At 44.9% G+C, this 20,296-nt stretch overlaps 1 protein-coding gene across 1 annotated transcript in view; it reads left to right on the forward strand.

Annotated features, from left to right (window-relative positions):
• Positions 1-20,296, forward strand: part of LOC309978880 (H(+)/Cl(-) exchange transporter 4-like) — a gene marked incomplete at its 3' end in the record, with an annotated part of 71,029 nt that overhangs the window by 26,269 nt on the left and 24,464 nt on the right. Inside the window, 4 exon segments of the mRNA XM_082865540.1 lie at positions 10,977-11,116; positions 11,118-11,132; positions 15,511-15,610; positions 18,737-18,924. Coding sequence (XP_082721666.1) covers positions 10,988-11,116; positions 11,118-11,132; positions 15,511-15,610; positions 18,737-18,924 — 432 coding nt within the window. The 5' untranslated portion in view covers positions 10,977-10,987.

The raw sequence follows: 20,296 nt of genomic DNA on the forward strand, positions 1-20,296 counted from the left end.
CTAATTCTTCCTAGTTCAGTGTTGGAAAGTTGTATCTTTCTAAGAATTTGTCCATTCTTCCAGGTTGGCCATTTTATTGGCATATAGTTGCTTGTAGTAGTCTCTTATGATCCTTTGTATTTCTGCTGTGTCAGTTGTTATTTCTCCTTTTTCATTTGTAATTTTATTGATTTAAATCCTCTCCCTTTTTTTCTTAGAGTCTGGCTAAAGGTTTATCAATTTTGTTTATCTTTTCAAAGAACCAACTTTTAGTTTTATTGATCTTTGCTATGTGTTCTTCTTTTCTATTTCATTTATTTCTTCTCTGATCTTTATGATTTCTTTCCTTCTACTAACTTTGGAGTTTTTGTTGTTGTTGTTCTTCTTCTTTCTCTCCTTGCTTTAGGTTTAAGTTTAGATTGTTTATTTGAGATTTTTCTTGTTTCTTGAGGTGAGATTAAATTGCTATAAACTTCCCTTTTAGAACTGCTTTTGCTGCGTCCCATAGGTTTTGAGTTTTTGTGTTTTCGTTGTCATTTGTTTTTGTGTATTTTTTAATTTCTTCTTTGATTTCTTCAGTGATCGCTTGGTCATTTAGCAGCATAGTGTTTAGCTTCCACGTGTTTGTGTTTTTTACAGTTTTTTTTTTTCCTGTGATTGATTTCTAATCTCATAGCATTGTGGTCGGAAAAGATGCCTGATGAGTCCAGGAGGGATATGAACTATTACTGTACCCATTTTACAGATAAGGAAATTGAGGCACAGAGAGTTTAAGGCTTGGGTAGAACCCCATGGCAGACATAAGTTGGCCTGGACCTTAGCACAGAAGTCTGGTTTTTCCCGGGAAGCAGAGCCAATCAGATTTAAGAGGATGGACAAACCAAAAACTGTTAAAAGAAACTTTGTTGTTAACTTGAATGCTGATTTAGTAACTCAGAATGAGGCGTGGGCTAGAATTTTCAGGAAAGGTGCTCTCTGTTCTCTGTACCTGAAGTGCTCCTGGAAGCCATGGCACAGAGCCAGGGACTGCTTGGGGGTGTTCTTGGTGGCTCCTACCATCCTTTTCTGAGGGTCAGATGTCCCCCAAATCATCCTGAGGATGCCAGTGCAGAGGAGACTGGTCTGGACTCATGAGGCTGTGCAGGAGTCAAACTGACAAGCTAATTCTCTTTGTACTTTTTTTTTTCTAGGCTGTCTCATCTGCTCACATATTTATTTTTGAGTCTGTTTATCCTATGTGTGATAAAATTGGGACTTAGACATTTTTGGTAGGTGCGTAGATGGAACCTAAAAAAATTCTGTAATGGGGCCTTGCCTTTGTTACCGCAGCGGTTCAGAGATAACCACACACTTAAAGGAACTCAAAACACTTCAGTGAAGATTGACCACATGCCAGAGACAGTGATGGGAGTGCAAATATAAGTAAGTCATTTTTCGTCACTGCAGAGGGTCATGGTGGAGTGGGAAGATGTTCCAGCCACAATGTAATTAGGAGTTCTGATAATGCTTTGGGGCAGAGTGACATCAGCAAAATGGTAAGATAGAAAGCTGCGGCTATTGTTCCCTCACAGAAACAGCAATAACAATGATATAGAGACCTTTATGAGAATTCTAGATTCCAGTCAGGAAGTTGCAGGACCCCAGAAGAGCACAAAGCCAAAAACAGTTGCTTTGAAACAGATAAGAGGAGTGATTTCACTTTACCTGTGTCGGCCCCTCCTCCAAGATGGCACAGTTCAGCAGTGAGAGAGACTGCCTGCAGTTTCTCCTCCTGGGGAAAGAGAGAGTAGAACGTGTCTCCAACATCTCAACCTTTCAGAGCCCTACCTCAGGGCTTGCCTTCCTCCCCACTTATAGCACTGATGGAACCAGCATAGGTTGGAGGCCTGAGGGTAGCTGAGAACAGTGAAAGTGGTGGGTGGCTTGTGGCAGCTGGCATGGATTTGCATGATTGGGAGAAGACCCTCAACTTGAGGCTTCTCACTTATGAGGGAGAGGAGTAAAGAGTGCGTCCAATGTCCTGGCTTTTCTGAGGACAGCCTGAGGGGACTGGTTTCTGTTTAACTTCATTCCTCATTTGCAGCAAGAGACAGGAAGAGAGGTGGAGTTTGCATCCAGCTCTCTGGATTTTTGCAGGGCTGCCTGAGGAATTGATTTCTCTTTGGTCTGATTAGAGGTACGGACAAGGAGCTGCCTGGTTGCCACTGAGAACCCAGGAGAGTGAGGTGGCTTGCTGCTATAGAACCAGAGAACTTGCAGAGCCAAGGACAGATACCAGAGGGAGCAAGAGGTTATGATCTCGTGAACAAATAAACTGGCAAGTTCCTTTAATTAGTACTTTACACGCACAGGTCCAGAGAAAATGCATCAGCAGAAAAGGTTTGAGAGGCCTCCAGATTCTCTAGTGGGCTGACTGGTGAAGGTCCTTCTCGGTACAAAACTAGTTTGTAAAGACTGGGAGAGGTGGCTCTCTTTTCACATGTGTAGATACCAATAGCAAAGTTGAAAGAACATGATGAATGGGCAAACACGACTCAACCAAATAAACAAAATAAATAACCAGAAACCAATCCCAAAGAAACACAGGTATATGATTTACCTGATAAAGAATTCAAAGTAAACTGTCATAAAGATGCTCAACAAGCTCAGGAAAACAATCCATGAATAAAACGAGCATTTTAACAAAGAGATAGAAAATATAAAAAAGGAACAGAAATTTTGGAGCTGAAGAATATAATAGTAGAACAGAAAACCTCACTTGAGGTGTTCAACAACAGACTTGATGGAACAGAAGAAAGAATCAGTGACCTCAAAAGCAGGTAATTGGAAATTATCCAATCAGAGGACCAAAAAAAAAAAAAAAAAAAAAGAGTGAAGAAAGCCTAAGGGACTTAAGGGACTCCATCAGGTGAAAAAGTACATGTATATGGGAGTCTCAGAAGAAGAAGAAGAGAAAGAAAAGGGCAGAAAGCTTATTTAAAGAAATAATGACAGAAAACTTACCAAATCTGGGAAGGAAAATGGACATCCAGATCCAAGAAACCAAAAAAATTCTGTAAAAGATGAATGAAAGAAGTCCACACTGAGTCACATTGTAATCAAACTGTCAGGAGTCAAAGATAGAACTGTGAAAGCAACAAGAGAAATCCACTCATGTCATACAAAGACTCCCCCGTAAGACTGTCAGTGGATTTCTCAGCAGAACCTTTGCAGGCCATAAGAGAGTGGGATGACATATTCAAAGTGCTGGGGGAAAAAAAAAAAAAAGAAACCCCAGCTAACCAGGAATTCTATATCTGGCAAAACTGTCCTTAAAAAAATCAAGGATAGATAAAGACTCCCAGGTAAACAAAAGCTGAGGGAGTTCATCACCACGAGACTTGCCTTAGGAAATGCTAAAGGGAGTCCTTTGAGGTGGAATGAAAGGATGCTAAACAGCAACACAAAAACATTTGAAAGTCTAAAGCTCGCTGGTAATCATATGGACAAATACAGAATACTGTAATGCTGCAGTGGAGGTGTGTAAATCAGTGAATTCTGGTATAGAAGTTAAAAAAATAAAGTATAAAGAAGAACTATACCTATAAAAAATGTTAACAGGTGCACAATATAAAATATGTAACTCATGACATCAATAATATAAAATGTGTATGGGGGGAGAGGTAAAAGTGTAGAGTTTCTGTATGTGATTGAAGTAAGTTGTTATCAACTTAAAGTAAATTTTTATCACTATGTTTTATGTAAGCCCCATGGTAACCACAAGAAAATACTTATAGAAGATACACAAAAGAAAATGAAAAGGAATCAAAGCATGTACCTACCAAAGAAAAAAATCAAATGAAACACAAAGGAAAACAGTAAGAAAAGAAAAGAGGAACAAAAGAGCTACAAGACAGGCAGAAAACAATGAACAAAATGGCAGTAGTAAGATCTTTCTTATCAATAATTATTTTAAATGTAAATGGATTAAACTCCCTAATCAAAAGACTTCACGTGGCTGAATGGATTAAAAAAAAACCAAGATCCAACTCTATGCAGGCTGTAAGAGACTCACTTTAGAATTAAGGACAAATAGAAGCTGAAAGTGAAAGGATAGAAAAAGATACTCCATACAAATGACAACCAAGAGAGCAAGATGGCCAGAAGAAACAGAGGACTTGAACAGTGGTATAGATCAAGTGGACCTAACAGACATTTGTCGAATGTTCCACCCAACAGTGGCAGAATACACATTCTTCTCAAGCACACACAACATTCTCCAGGATAGATCTCATGTTATGTCAACAGAATAAGTCTCAACAAATTTAAGAAGATTGAAATTATACCAGCTATGCTCTCTGATCACAATGGAATGAAACTATAAATCAGTGCAAGGAAAATAGGAAAGTTCACAAACATATGGAAATGAAACAACGCACTCTTGAACAACCAGTGGGTCATAGAAGAAACCAAAAGGAAAATTAGAAAATATCTTGAGACAAATGAAAACAAAAACACAGCATGCCAAAACTTATGGGATGCAGCAAAAGCAGTATTAAGAGGGAAGTTTATAGTGATAAACACCTACATTTAAAAAGAAGATTCTAAATAAACAACCTGACTTTACACCTCAATGACCAAAAAAAGAACAAACTAAGCCCAAAGTTAGCAGAAGGAAGGACATAATAGTGATTAGGGGAAATAAATGAAATACAGAATAGAAAAGCAGTTGCAAAATCAATGAGACTAAGAGTTGGTGTTAACATCAATTTTTTGTTAAATAGCCCCATCTTTTTGTTAAAGGTCAACAAAATTTACAAAGCTTTAGCTAGACTAAGAAAAAAAAGGAGAAGACTCAGATAAAATCGGCGATGAAGGAGGAGACATTGCAACTGATGCCACAAAAATAAGAAGGATTATAAGAGACTCCTATAAGGAGTTATATGCCAGGAAACTGGATAATCTAGAAAAAAATGATAAATGCCTAGAACTATACAACCTGCCAAGACTGAATAATGAAGAATAGAAAATGTGAAAGACCTGTAACTAGTAAAGAGGTGGACTTTGTGATAAAAAAGCCTCCCAACATAGAAAAGCCCAGGACCAGATGGTTTCATTGGTGAATTCTATCAAATTTTTAAAGAAGAATTAATTCAGTTTCTTTTCAAACTCTTCTAAAAGAAATTGAAGAAGAGGGAACACTTCCAGACTCTTTTATGAAGCCAGCATTACCCTGATACCAAAGCCAGAAAAAGACACTACAAGAAAATAAAATTGGAGACCAGTATCCCTGATGAGTATAGATGCAAAAATTCTCAACAAAATACTACAAACTGAATTCAACAGCATATTAAAAGGATCTTACACCATGACCAAATGGGATTTATCACTAGGTGCCATGATGGTTCAACATCTGAAAATAAACCCATGTGATACACTACATGAACAGAATGAAGAATAAAAATTACATAATCATCTCAATAGATGCAGAAAAAACATTTGACAAAATTCAACACCCTTTCGTGATTAAAAACATTCAACAAGCTAGGATAGCTTGTTGAATATGAAAAGCCCACAGCTACCCTCATGCTCTGTAGATCCTTTCTTGCCTTTAAGGATTGGATAAAAGACCTAGGTGTCCTTTGTGTCTTCCGAAGTCCCTGTGTAGGTAAATACGGTTGTGTAAGAGAGATGCTCTTTCTTCAGGATGGACACCTCCAGCGTGAAGTTCGATTCCATCCTGTCTCTGTTGCCAGCTGTGTTATCTGTTGCTGCAACTAACTTAGTTAGTTGTCCTCCCTGGCAACTAACTTAGCCATCTTCATTTCTTCTCTCCCTCGGAGCCCACGTAAACCATACCTGTTAAACATTGTTACGATGCTGCTACATGACAGCCCTTTCAGAAACACCCGGTGGCTTGAAACAATAACCATCCCTTTTTCTCACGGTCTGCAGGCCAGCTGCGTGGTTTGATTGGGTCAAAGCCACCTGCTCTTGGCTGGGCTCACTCATGAATCTGTGCTTGGTGAGCCTGGATGACCCAGGATGGCCTCAGTTGAGATGACCCACCTTGACTCCCTGTGGTCGCTCATCTTCCAGCATCTAGCCTGGCTTCTGCTCGTGGCAGAAGGCCCAGGAAGAAAGCAGAGGCCGCGTCGCCTTTGGGGTCTAGACTCAGTACATGCATGCTGTCACTTCCACTGCATGTCCCAAGGCCAGCCCTGATTCAGGAGCTGGAGAAATAGACTCTACCTCTTAATGAAGAGGAGCCGCAAGGTCCCACTGAAAATGCTGTAGATGCAGGGACAGGTAGAGAATCTGAGCTGGTTCTGTGTTCAGTCCACCGTGTAGATCGGGAGTCAGCAAACGTTTTCTGTAAATGGCCGAATAGTAAACATTTGAGGCTTTGGGGGCCATTTGGCCTTTGTCATAACTACTCAACTGTGCCGTTGCGATGTGAAAGCAGCCATAGACAATATGTGGAGTGGGCATGGCTGTGTTCCTCTAGAACTTATTTACAAAGTCAGGCAGCAGGCCGGTTTTAGCCCACAAGCTGCAGTTTGCTGTGCTCTGACCTCGACGATCCAGACCAAGTAGGAATCTCAGATGCAGGATCTAGGATGCTGTCCTTCCTGAAAGCATAAGCAGAGGTGTCATCTGCCAGCAGAAGTGCTCTTATTGGAGAGAAGAAATAAAACCAGGTGAGAGGAGCAAGGGCTCCCCTCTAAGGTGTGCAGATGACTATAGTTGACCCTTGAACAACGTGGGAGTTAGGGACACTGACCCCCAGTGCAGTCGAAAAGCCGCATCCTGCTCTCACTGCCTCAAAACCAAAGGAATTGATGAATGACTCACCCAAGGGCAGGAAGCTGAAACAGTCTGGATAGAATCAGGACTCAAACCCTAGTTCTTGTGATTCTACATATTGGGCTCTCTAATCGAACACAAACTTTTCCCCTCACGTAGGTAAAGATCTGTAAAACGAAAATACAGGTATGATACTTATCGAACTAAATCCACGTATAAGTGGACCCACCCAGTTCAAACCTGGGTTGTTCAGGGGTCAGCAGTCTTTGCATCCCTTTGGGTGCCGTATTGAACTTACACAGGTTAAGTTTATTTCTCATCAAGTCCCTGGAGTTCATTCCTTTTTGTTCCTGTGTTTGGCTGGATTCTCATTTCCTATCCATCTATATCTCCCAGGGGATCCCAGATAGAATTCTTTCCATTTTTCTTTTCTTAAAGTTTTTGGCCATGCCACACAGCTTGCAGGATCCTACTTCCTTGACCAGGGTTCGAACCCCTGCCCTCAGCAGTGAAAGTGCTGAGTCCTAACCACTGGACCACCAGGGAATTCCCTCTTTCCGTTATTTCTGACCTGGATGCCCTCTTCTTACGCTTCTGTTCCTCCTGTCTTTCTTAACCTGAGCTTCAGAAGCGAAGTCACCACCTCCTTCTGGGCCCCCAGGGAAAGGCTCCAATTAGATCTACGGATTAGATCATGTTTATTTTCCTTTACCAATTATGCGTCTGATTGTCAGGACGATGACATGCTCCACCAAAGTTTAAAGATACATTTGTTCTCCAGAGTGACTTTTTGTTTCAATCATTATTGCCTGGAGTTGTTGCTTGACTAGAGATTTGGTTAAATTTCAGGTAACATGAACTTTTTTTTTTTTTTTTTTTTGCGGTACGCGGGCCTCTCACTGTTGTGGCCTCTCCCGTTGTGGAGCACAGGCTCCGGACGCGCAGGCTCAGCGGCCATGGCTCACGGGCCCAGCCGCTCCGCGGCATGTGGGATCTTCCCGGACCGGGGCACGAACCCGTGTCCCCTGCATCGGCAGGCGGACTCTCAACCACTGCGGCACCAGGGAAGCCCATGAACTTCTTTTTAATAGAATGTCCAGGTCTCTGTAATTCTTCGATCTGCTGGCTCGGGTTTTCTTACACGGGCTACCCATTGTGGGTCAGCAGCCTGCCATCTTCTTTTTCCCCTCAGAGATTTTCTTTACCGCATAAAATACAAGGCTATTACCATCTTGTTTTTCTAGAAATGAAAATGAAATCTTTGCTTTCTAATTTTATTCCTTCCCTTTTATTATTGGTTGCCACTGACTTCTGCAATATGATTCTTCCCTGGACATTAATCAGTGGGTATAGTTTTCAGCTTGACATGGCTCAGACTTCAAACTTTTAAAGTAGCAAAGTTGCATAGACAGTCAATAAATCAATAACTATCGCCATTTTATTGCTTGTAAGGTGATTACTCCACTTTGCCTGTAGCGACTTTTCAATTTGATCAAAATGCAGTTTTGTCAGGTCGTGGTTGAGTCCTCCAGATATAAAAATACATAAAGCAATTGAGAGAAGCCTGTGCTCAAATATTTTAATAACTACCCTGCACTTCTTTAACCATCTTATTCCGGCACTTTTGTGGTTCCCGTCCTATAATTCAAATTTCCATGCTCTTTGCCAAAGAAATTTTGGTTTAGTGTTTATTCCAACCTCTTGTCTTTGTAAGAGTGTATTATTTTTCTTGCTAACTGGTGGTGAACATTGGTCCTGCTGCAAAGCGTTTTCTCTGTGTCTGATTATTTCTTGTGTGATCTGTAAATCAGGTTCTGATGGTGGTGTAACATGGAAGATGACTTGGTTTATTTGAGATTGTTTTCCAGACAATGGGAGGCGGAATAATAGGAGTGGAATTATTATCTTAGGCAGGAAAGGAAGAAATCCTCCACTTTGCTTACTGCCCTGGCAGCAGGCACCCTTTTGACTGTATTTTAAGGAAAATTAGAAGTGAGGGCCTGCACTCAGGGCTGCTTACCCGGGGCAGTGTGCTGCCAGCCTGGTATGGCTCTTTGTCTTAGTCTGTTCCTGCTGCTATAACAAAATACCACAGACTGGATGGCTTATAAACAACAGACCTTTATTCCTCACAGTTCGGGAGGCTGGCAGTCTGAGATCAGGGTGCCAGCATGGTCAGGTGATGGTGCTTTTTCCAGTCACAGATTTCCTATTGTGTCCTTACATGGTGGAAGGGGCAGAGGAGCTCCCTGGGGCCTCTTTTATAAGGGCACTAGTCCCATTCTTGAAGGTACTGCCCTTATGACCCAATCACCTCCCAAAGACCCCACCTTTAATACCATCCTTCGGGGGTTAGGCTTTCAATGTATGAATTTGGGTGGGGAGACACACACGTTCAGACCATAGCATGGCTCACGTGGCAGGTTGTCCTGCCTCCTTGTCATCCCCATGGCATCCCCCCCCGCCCTGGTGCAGAGGACCACTCCCTCTGTGGATCACCTTGGCTCCCACCAGTGAGTTGAGTCTTAGCATTTTCACTCTGCTGTTGCTGTACGTCTCGAGTATCCGCAGAGGTTGTCTCCCTCAGTGGTCCGCTTTATCTCCCAGGAGAACCGGTTACTGGATTGACTACAGTGATTTGGTTTTGAGTGGTATGCCTCAACCCTGTTTCCCCCAGGCCTCTCATGTTGATGCCCTGCTTTTGCAGAAGGTGAGGTTTTCCAGAAATGGTTATAGTTGACCCTCATTATGAGCGGTTGGTTCCGTATTTGTGAATTTGCCTGCTCACTAAAATGTATTTGTAACATCCAGAGCAATACATGGGGCGCTTGCCCAGTCATTCGCACAGTGCACGTGCAGAGCCTCAAAAAGTTTGAGTTGCCAGGAATGCACGATCCCAGCTGAGGTTGGAGAAATTGGTGCTCTGCCGTCTTGTTTCAGTGCCCAGACCAGAAACAAGCGTTCTTTTCACAGTCTCTTTAGTGCCATATTTTTCGCATTTTTGTGCTTTTTTTATTGGTAATTTTGCCGTTTGCAGTGGCCTTGAAATGCAGGGCAGGAGTGTCTGTAGTGTTTCGAGAAGCCTTCTGTCTGTAGCCTTCACGAGAAGGCTGTGCTGGGCCTCATGGAGAGAATATGTTTGTTAGACAAGCTTCCTGCAGCGTGAGTAACAGTGCTGTTTGGCTATGAGTTCAGTGGATGAACCAACGATATATATTTGATAAGGTGTCTTTAAACAGAAACACACAAAACAAGGTTGTATATTGATTGGTTGCTGAAGATGTTCAGCCACCAGAGGCTCGAAGGAACCTAACCCTGTAACTTCTCTTGGGGATGGTGATTTAGTACTCACTAATTCGGTGGCCATGGTGACTTTATAGCACAAAACTACCACAAATAATAAGAAAGTAACATTTGTCAGAAACAGACTCACAGACTTAGAGAATGAACTTACGGTTACTGAGGGGAAGGGTGGAGGAAAGGGATAGTTAGGGAGTTGGGGATTGACATGTACACCTGCTGTATATAAAATAGGTAACCAACAAGGACCTACTGTGTAGCACAGGGAACTCTGTTCAATATCCTGTAACAACCTAAATGGGAAAAGAATTGGAAAAAGATACATGTATATGTATAACTGAATCATTTTGCTGTACACCTGAAACTATCACAACATTGTTAATCAACTATACTCCAATATAACATAAAGATTTAAAAAAAAATTAACGTTTGTGTCTCCCCAAAATTCATATGTTGAAACCTAATCCCCAATGTGATGGTGTTGGGAGGAGGAGCCTTTGGGAGGTGATGAGGTCATGAAAGCTGAGTCCTCATGGATGGGATTAGTGACCTTATAAAAGAGACCCCAGAGAGCTCCACCAGATGAGGACACAGTGAGTAGATGGCCATCTGTGAACAGGAAGTGGGCTCTCACCAGACACTGAATCTCTAAGTAAGTGCCTTGATCTTGGACTTCACAGCCTCCGGAACTGTGAGAAATAAATGTGTGTTGTTGATGAGCCACCCAGTCTGTGGTATTTTTGTTACAGCAGCCTGTGCTCACTAAGACAGACTATATGTATCTTTCATCACAGCAGAGGTGCCTATGCTGAAATGTCTTTCCTGTGCAAAAAAATAGCACACGTGGATTGTTCTGCCAGGTCCGTGCAGATGTTCTGCTCACGTTTTTAACGACAGGTTTTCTCTCCCAGGTGTAAGTAGCATGGTCAATGCAGGAGCGATGAGTGGCTCTGGAAACCTGATGGATTTCCTTGACGAGCCGTTCCCTGATGTGGGGACGTATGAGGACTTCCACACCATCGACTGGCTGAGGGAGAAGTCACGGGACACCCGACAGACACAGAAAGGTACATGCTGTTCATAAGGACACTGTGAGGGGAATCCCTTCGGAGGGCTGGGCCATGCTTCTATCGGACAGTCACTGAGCTAAGAGCTTGGGTTCATGTGTCGTGTGCTGAGCTAGGTTCTAGAGAAGAGAAGGGCTAGTGGGAGAGGCAGAGATGTGGACAGGTAATTCTAATACCAGGTGCTTTGGGTGGAAGGCTATGTCATACAGAGGTGTGGTGTGGAGGGCAAGGAGTGGGGCTCTGGAACCAGACAGATTGGGTACATCCTGACTTTGACATCTTTAGGCTGGCTGACTTCTGGGGTGCCATTTCTGGACCCCATCTTCTCATCTGTAAGGATGGAGTTAATTATACCAGAAGATTAAATGGGGCTCTATGTGTATGAAAGCACATATTACAGTGCCTGGCCTCTAGTAGGCAGTCAATATATATTTTTATGGGCTGCAGTAAAGTTATGTATCAAGTGCTGTGGGGTCATTTAGGAGGGATGTTTAGGGAGGGAGTTTTTAGAGAGGGTGCGATCTCAGTTGGGTCTTGAAGGATGACTAAGAATTTGCCAGGCAGAGGAAGGGGAAAGGATTCTCATCAGGAGTGGCTTTTTTAGGTCACAGAGGCATGAAATACCGTGGCACATTTAGGCAGTTCAAGGAGCTCTAAGGTTTGGTGGCAGATTCACGGAAGGGGAGGACTAGAGATGAGTCCGGCCACGTGGGCGATGGGGCCACATTGGGAACCACTGAGTAGACCATGAAGAGGAGTTTAGATTTCCTTTTTTTTTTTTTAAGATTTATTTTATTATTTTAAAATTTTATTTATTTTTGGCTGCGGCGGGTCTTAGCAGCAGCACACGGGATCTTCGTTGAGACGTGCGGGATCTTTTCGTTGTGGCGCGTGGGCTTCTCTCTAGTTGTGGTGGGTGGGTTTTCTCTCTCTACTTGTGGCTCACAGGCTCCAGGGTGCGTGGGCTCTGTAATTGTGGTCTGTAGTTGTGGCGCACGGGCTGCAGAGCACATGGGCTCTGTAGTTTATGGCACGTGGGCTCTCTAGTTGAGGTGCGCCAGCTCAGTAGTTGTGGTGCGTGGGCTTAGTTGCCCCACAGCATTTGGGATCTTAGTTTCCTGACCAGGGATCGAACCTGCGGCCCCTGCATTGTAAGGTGGACTCTCCACCACAGGACCACCAGGGAAGTCCCTGGATTTCCTGTTTACTTATTTATTTATTTGTTTGTTTATTTTTGGCTGTGTTGGGTCTTCATTGCTGCACGTGGGCTTTCTCTAGTTGTGGCGAGCGGGGGTTCCTCTTTGTTGTGGTGCGCTGGCTTCTCATTGAGGTGGCTTCTCTTGTGGAACATGGGCTGTAGGCGCACGGGCTTCAGTAGTTGCGGTGCGTGGGCTCAGTAGTTGTGGCTCGTGGGCTCTAGAGTGCAGACTCAGTAGGTGGGGTGCACGGGCTTAGCTGCTCTGCAGCATGTGGGATCTTCCTGGACCGGGGCTCGAACCCGTGTCTCCTGCAATGGAAGGTGGATTCGCAACCGCTGTGCCACCGGGAAAGCCCTGGATTTCGTTTTCATGGCCACAGGATACAAGAGAGATGCACTGCCAGGGGAGAAACAGGAAGCTTGGAAATGAGCTCAGGAGAAAGAGGAAGAAGATCTGACAGAGGGCAGTGAAGTGCCGATGGAGAGAGGCTTGGGGTCCAGATCCTTCACAGGAGCCATTGCCAGGATGGAGGTGGGCAGTGGGGCCAGGATGACACCCTGGCTGTGGTCAGAAGAGGGTGATGCCTTGGATGACGAGAGGAGGGAAAGGGGACGCGGCAGATTTCAGGGGGAGGCCGCTGAGTTCGGTTTCAGGCGCTATGAGTTTGAACTGTTTGTCCAGCCTGTGGCTGGAGCGGGTAGGCAGGCGAGAGAAGCCTGTGCCGTTCAAGGGCAGGGTCAGGGCTGTTGGTGGAGCGTGAGGGGTCCTTGGCATGCGACTGGGTGCTGAAGCTTTAGAAGCGGCCCAGGTGGCCTGGGTCTGGAGAGAGAGGTCAGGAGCAGTTGGGCCCCAGAGCAGTGCCAGAGTTAGTGGGTTCTGGGGGGCAGGCTGGGGCTCAGTGACGGATGCTTAGCGGAAGCAGATAGAGGTGAAGGAGGGCAGCCAGCAGAGTGGCCACAAGTGAAAGGCGGGAGAGAGTGGCGAGGACGGGGCCCCCTCCACGGAGGGGTCAAGTCGGAGACGAAGCAGCCGTGAGGGGGCCGTCGGCGACCGAGGGCGAGCAAATCCAGCGCAGCGCGTGTCCGCTCAGCGCCGGTTCCTTGGCTCGCAGCCTCGCCCGCACGTGCGCATGCTCTATATGGCTGCTCCTGTGCTACAACAGCAGAGTCCAGTAGTTGCCACGGAGACCATCTGACCTGCCGAACTGAAAATATTTACCTTCTGTCTCTTTACAGAAAATGTTTGCAAGCCCTTGCTCGAAAGGGTTATGAGGGGAATGATGATCTCAGGAATGTAGGTTTCTGTTAACACAGGGAGGCAAACGGGTGCTCTTACAATGTGTTTAGATGTAACCATCTGCCTGGAAAGCGTGATCCAGGCTGGCTCATTCAGCCTTCTTGCTGTTAATCAAAACTACAGTGAGGTATCACCGCACACTGGTCAGAATGGCCATCATCAAAAAATCTACAAACAACAGTGCTGGAGCAGGTGTGGAGAAAAGGGGACCCTCCTACACTGTTGGTGGGAATGTAAGTTGATACAGCCAGTATGGAGACCAGTATGGAGGTTCCTTAAAAAACTGAAATTAGAGTTATCACGTGATCCGGCAATCCCACTCCTGGGCATGTATCCAGAGAAAACTCTAACTTGAAAATATACATGCACTCCAATGTTCATAGCAGCGCTATTTACAATTAGCAGTAATCACGCCTCGGATAAACCTCATTGGCTATGATACTGCCACTGCACAAAGCTAACAGCACTATTGACAATAGCCACGACATGGAAGCAACCTAAATGTCCACTGACAGAGGAATGGATAAAGAAGGTGTGGTACATGTATACAATGGAATATTACTCAGCCATGAAAAAGAATGAAATAATGCCACTTGCAGCAACATGGATGGACCTAGAGATTATCATACTGAGTGAAGTAAGTCAGAGAAAAACAAATATCATATGATGTTGCTTATATGTGGAATCTAAAAAGCTGGCACAAGTGAACTTATTTACAAAACAGAAACAGACTCACAGACATAGAAAACCAACTTATGGTTACCAAAGGGGAAAGAGGGTGGGGGAGGGATAAATTAGGAGTTCGGATGAACAGATACACACTACCGTATATAAAATGGATAAACAATAAGGTCCTACTGTATAGCACAGGGAACTATATTTAATATTTTGTAATAACCTATAATGGAAAAGAATCAGAAAAAGAATATATAGGTATAACTGAATCACTTTGCTGTACACCTGAAATTAACATTGTAAATCAATTATACTTCAGTTAAAAAAAGAAAGCTCTTGGGACTTCCCTGGTGGTGCAGTGGTTAAGAATCCACCTGCCAGTGCAAGGGACATGGGTTTGAGCCCTTGTCTGGGAAGATCCCACATGCCGCGGAGCAACTAAACCCGCGTGCCACAGCTACTGAGCCTGCGCTCTAGAGCCCACGAGCCACAGCTACTGAGCCCATGTGCCACAACTACTGAAGCCCACACGCCTAGAGCCTGTGGTCCGCAACAAGAGAAGCCACTGCAATGAGAAGCCCATGCACCTCAACGAAGAGTAGGCCCTGCTCGCCACAACTAAGAGAAAGCCCGCGCACAGCAACGAAGACCCAACGCAGCCATGAAGAAAGGAAGGAAAGGAAGGAAGGAAGGAAGGAAGGAAGGAGGGAGAGAGGGAGGGAGGGAGGGAGGAGGGAGGGAGGAAGAAATGAAGAAAGAGAAGGAAAGTTCGTTCTTGTTGTTAACGTGTAGCTTGGAAAATGAAAGAAGGAATTGAAGTCTTTGTCGAAGAGGGTCTTTTGTGAACAGACCTTACGATTTAGGCTAAAATAATGATTTGTATTCAAAACGGTGACACCGAAGTGATGTCTTCCTTCAGAATGGCTTTGAAATAATCAAAGATCACATCACACTTAGTGAGGTTTTTTTAAGTAAGTGAACTTTTTTGGATTCTTTGGAGACTACCATGGCATCTTTCTAGCTCTGTGAACTAGAAAGCCCATTTAACCACTGTGCTAGGTAACTGAAAGAGTCACGTTAGCGGCAGTCTAGTTGCTTCATTATATTCGTTTTCTCAATCACCGTGTTTCCTGAGGAGACAGTTTCAGAGAAGGAAGCCTGAATTGGAAAGTGTGTCCACATCAGCTCCGATGTCTTTCTGCTTCTAGATAACCAGCAAAAGCAAGGAGTCCATATGGGAGTTCATCAAGAGCTTGCTGGACGCCTGGTCGGGATGGGCGGTGATGCTGCTCATCGGCCTGCTGGCAGGTGCGTGGAGTGTTTCTCTTGTACTTCAGGCAAGGGGGCTGTTACTTGAAATACCTAAGGGCACAGTACACGACGATACATGCAACATAAATCTATCATCAGTAAAGCAAAAAGACCCCAAGGCACGGACAGGCCCAGGTACGGTCATTGGAGCGCGGTACCGAGAAGGCGGGTTGGCCCTTTCCACACTGTACAAAGGTTTACCGCCATGCTGGCTTTTATTGAAAACACACCTTCTATAGTACTTGGCCACGTAGAAGGCGAGAAAGGACGGGAACATGTTGGTCTCTAAAAATAAAACATATGAGACTGGCGTTTACTAACACCGGCAGGCCCTGAGATGAATTGTAAACATCGAGAGACGCTCACGGTAACGCGAGACACCACAGGGTCTGAGGTAGGCCCGGGGCGGGGGGGTGCCTCCAGCCCATGGGTTGTTCTGACCCTCAGGGACTCCGTGTCCTTCATTTTTATAATCCCAGCACCATGTTTGTGAGCAGTAGCTGTTTCCAGAATGAATGAATGAGTATCTGGAGGGGACACCTCCCCTTTTCATAGAAAATGCACAGCCCTCCATGGAAATTGTTTCCTGAAACTTACTTGCTTTTAGGAGGCTGTCTAAGGAGAAAAAAATTTGATCATGCTGAAGAGATTCCCTTAAGAAACTCCCCCTGCCTGTAGTAACACACTAGTTCTGCTTATAGGACTGATCAGAGAATGGCTGTGTGATACAGGTTGAATATAGTACATACTCGCAGAGCACCTGCGGGGCATAGGGTAAAATTTTGTGATTAGAGGACTTTGATTTCTGGCTGCCCTGTCACTCGTTACATCTACAGTGGTAGGAGGGGCCTGGTTGCTGGGGAGGGGCTCCCTCTGCCTGGCATGTCCTAAAGGGCCCAGGAGAGTGCTGAAGGGGCAGTCCTCTCCTTGCGGCCACAGCAGCTACCCACCCATTCCGCCCATCCTGTCCTTCTCCTCCCAGTGGCACTCCCGGTATATATTGGGAGCAGTGCTGGGAGGGAATTTGAGTTCATGGACATATGGTGTTTTGCCACCCATTTGTTTGGCTCTATGAAGTCCTTTAAAGGTAGGTGGGGTGGGGGGAGGGCGGGGAGGGTAGTTTGCTGCGAACTTCGATGTCTTTCTTTAGAATAGATTTATAAAACTGTACCCTGTGTTATTCTTGGCTCCTGGGAAGGAGGGATGAATACGGGAAATGAAGGAATCAGAGTAGATGTCTTGGCGTCCTGCTGGAGTCACACAGCATAGATTTATCAACTGATCTCAGAGCCCTGTCGGGCTATCTTTAGCAAGTCAGATACCGACCATCGGGCTTCACTGTTAATCCGATTTCCATCAGTTCTTTCAGGAAGAATCACCTGGGGAATTAAAAAAAATTCTGCTGCCCAGGCTTCAATTAAATAGTAGCTCCCTGGAGATGACACCCTATCATTGAGTAAAGCCCCCTTTCCCCTGTGATTCTGATATGCAGCCAGGGGTGAGGACTGCTGGAGAAGGGCGATCCCATGGTCACATCAGCAAATGAGTATAGGAGGGAGGCAAGAAAGAGATGATCTTGGCAGTGAAGGTGGCGAAAGTGTTCTTTTGATCTGGATGAAGGAAAAGCCAGAAAACTGCCCCATTCACCTTCCTGTTCCCCAGTGGCGAGCCCCAGGGGTCCCACTGTCTGGCTTGTCACCTCCGTAGTGGCAGGCAGCCCGGCATTATATTCCGACGCCCAAGACGGAGAGGCCCAAGCTGCGGCTTCTCTGCAGGGCGTTAACCAGGAGCCACCACTGGGTGTCGCTGTTGTCCCACACAGGGCAGTTTTTGTTCCAATGTCGTCATCTGCTTGAGGTGTTCTCTGACCACCTTTTCTAAAAGCACGTCTCCCTCTCTGAGCCTCGTCGCCCTCGCCCACTATATGTATGTATGTGTGTGTGTGTGTGTGTGTGTGTGTGTGTGTATACACATATATATAAATACTGATCATATCAGGATGTGATAGGTATGGTGATGGGGAGTGCCTGGGAAGTACACTTAGCCCAGACTTAGGAAATCAGGGGAGGCTTCCTGAAGGAGGTGATATAAATGCCAGCATCTGGAAGATAAATAGGAGCTTGCCGGGTTGGGGGAGGACAGTGCTATCTGAGGCGGTGCAGAGAGGAGGGCCTGGTGTGCCAAGGAACACTGTGCGTGGGATTCGTGATGGAGAGAGAGGAGCCTGGAGAGAAATGTGGGAATGGTGGTCAGAGCCTGTGCGCTGCTGAGGATTCGGATGTTCTGGCTAGAACAGTGGGCGACTGCTGATGGAACCAGGAGAGTGGCAAGGCCAGGTCGCCTGAGGCTGGCATATGGCTGCCTTCGGGGAATTGATGTTGTAATAAGGATCTAGTAAAAGTGTGAAAAGTTTGGTAGCGCAAAAGTATTCCCTGCCTTCGTGAAAGACTGGAATGGGTTATTCTAGAAAGAGACCTAAAATGGCCGCCTCTGACCCACTGCACACTCGATTTTATCCCACTCCTATCGGCCTTTAAAGTATTTACTTATGTAGCTCCTCAGTCCTTTATCCATAATTTTTTAAAAATCCAGAAAGTTCTAACAAGTAAGATTTTTCAAGCTGGATTCCATTTGATGGGAAAACTTTATTTCAATGACAAGGCAGTTATAAATGGTTTTGTCTCCATTTTGTCTGAATTGTCAGGTTTCCTGGAGGATATTCATGTGTGTGATGCCAGCATCCTGCCCCAGAAGCCGCTGAGGGGGTTACATGATTTATAGGGTGTAGGTACCCTGTTTCTAAGATTCGGAGGGCTGGTTCTGAAAGCTGCTCGGCCCAAGGGGCTTGCGGTGGGGGTCAGCGCTGCGGGTCTCTCCCTCCCACCCTATCGAAGACCCCCGAGGACAGCGTATCATTGGCCTTTGTGTCTCACTGGGCTGGGCACCACTTTTGCCACACCTGGTGCCCTGCCACTCGCTCAGGTGACCTCAAGACCGAAGAAAGAGGCTTCCTGGGTGCGTGGCAGCCCGGGGCACGGGCATCTCCGCCTGGCCCTCTGGGCGCACGTGCTGCCCTGGCCCATGCCTGCCGTCCCTCTGAGTGGCTCTCGCTGCTTCTTCCAGGCACCCTGGCCGGGGTCATCGATCTCGCCGTCGACTGGATGACAGACCTGAAGGAGGGCATCTGCCTGTCCGCCTTCTGGTACAGCCATGAGCAGTGCTGCTGGACTTCCAATGAGACCACGTTTGAGGACAGGGACAGGTGTCCCCTGTGGCAGAAGTGGTCGGAGCTGCTGGTGAAACACTTGGAGGTGGGTGCAGGGGCGGGTCCTGGCTGGGAGCCCCGTGGCTGGTGTGGGGGGACGTCCGAGCTCTCACCTTGCAGTGTCTGTCCTGACCGTCGTTGTGGCTACTACGAGTGCCACTTGGCTTTTTCTAGCTCTAGGGTTCAAACTTCACTTGGAAAATCCTTTTCCACTATTTCATGTGCACTATGTATGTATTTTCTTTAAAGCCTTTTGTTTGGCTTTATTTTTCTTACTGAGAGAGATTTCTTGATCATGCTGAAGAAATAGGGTTGATTTTTTTCCCTTCTGATTGAGAAGAAAAGTTTTTTAATAACAGATTTAGTAAGACATGATCCATATTCCGTGGGGCGTACCCATTAACGGGTACAATGCGATGGCTTTTAGGATATTCACAGAATTGTGCCACCATCACCTCGATCTAATTTTAGAACTGTTTTTTTTAACATGTTTTTTTATTCAAACAGAAAGTCGCAAAAATTATAATTATCCTCATCAGTTCACTCAGTCCCATGTTATTATTTTTTTCATCTTGGTCTTTTGTTAGCACTTTTATGAATTCATCAGTTTTCCATTAGAGTTCTGAAAATGCTTATTCATTCAGTTCAGCAGTATAGTCAATTACCAGAAACCTGTACTTGTCAGAGCCTTTTCCATGAATTCCTTGAAGATGAAACCCTTTTATAGGAACATTTTTGCAAAAGCATCAGAGTACACCCAGAACTGTCTGTAAATGACAAAAGACTTAAAAATGGCCATGGTTAAAGATTTGATGAAAGTTCATAATAATGCAGTTGACAAAGAAATTTAGTTATTTCTGAGATATACGTTTTAAAGTAATAACTAGAATTATGACTTATAACATTATACCAGGGCATATAAGATTTTTAGAATTTCATGTAATGTCTGAAACATTTATATTAACATATTTCCATACAAATAACCCAAAGAAAGTTTAGTATTAGTTTCTTTTTTTTTTTTTTTATATAACACGTTCTTATGAGTCATCAGTTTTATACACATCAGTGTATGCATGTCAATCCCAGTCGCCCAGTACAGCACACCACCATCCCCACCCCACCGCGGTTTTCCCCCCTTGGTGTCCTTACGTTTGTTCTCTACATCTGTGTCTCAAATTCTGCCCTGCAAACCGGTTCATCTGTACCATTTTTCTAGGTTCCACATACATGCGTTAATATACGATATTTGTTTTTCTCTTTCTGACTTACTTCACTCTGTATGACAGTCTCTAGATCCATCCACATCATCCACATCTAAACATGACTCAATTTCGTTCCTTTTTATGGCTGAGTAATATTCCATTGTATTCTTTATCCATTTTTATGGCTGAGAAATATTTCATTGTATTCTTTATCCA

Source organism: Leucopleurus acutus, assembly GCF_964270905.1.
Source record: "Leucopleurus acutus genome assembly, chromosome: Y".
NCBI lineage: Eukaryota > Metazoa > Chordata > Mammalia > Artiodactyla > Delphinidae > Leucopleurus > Leucopleurus acutus.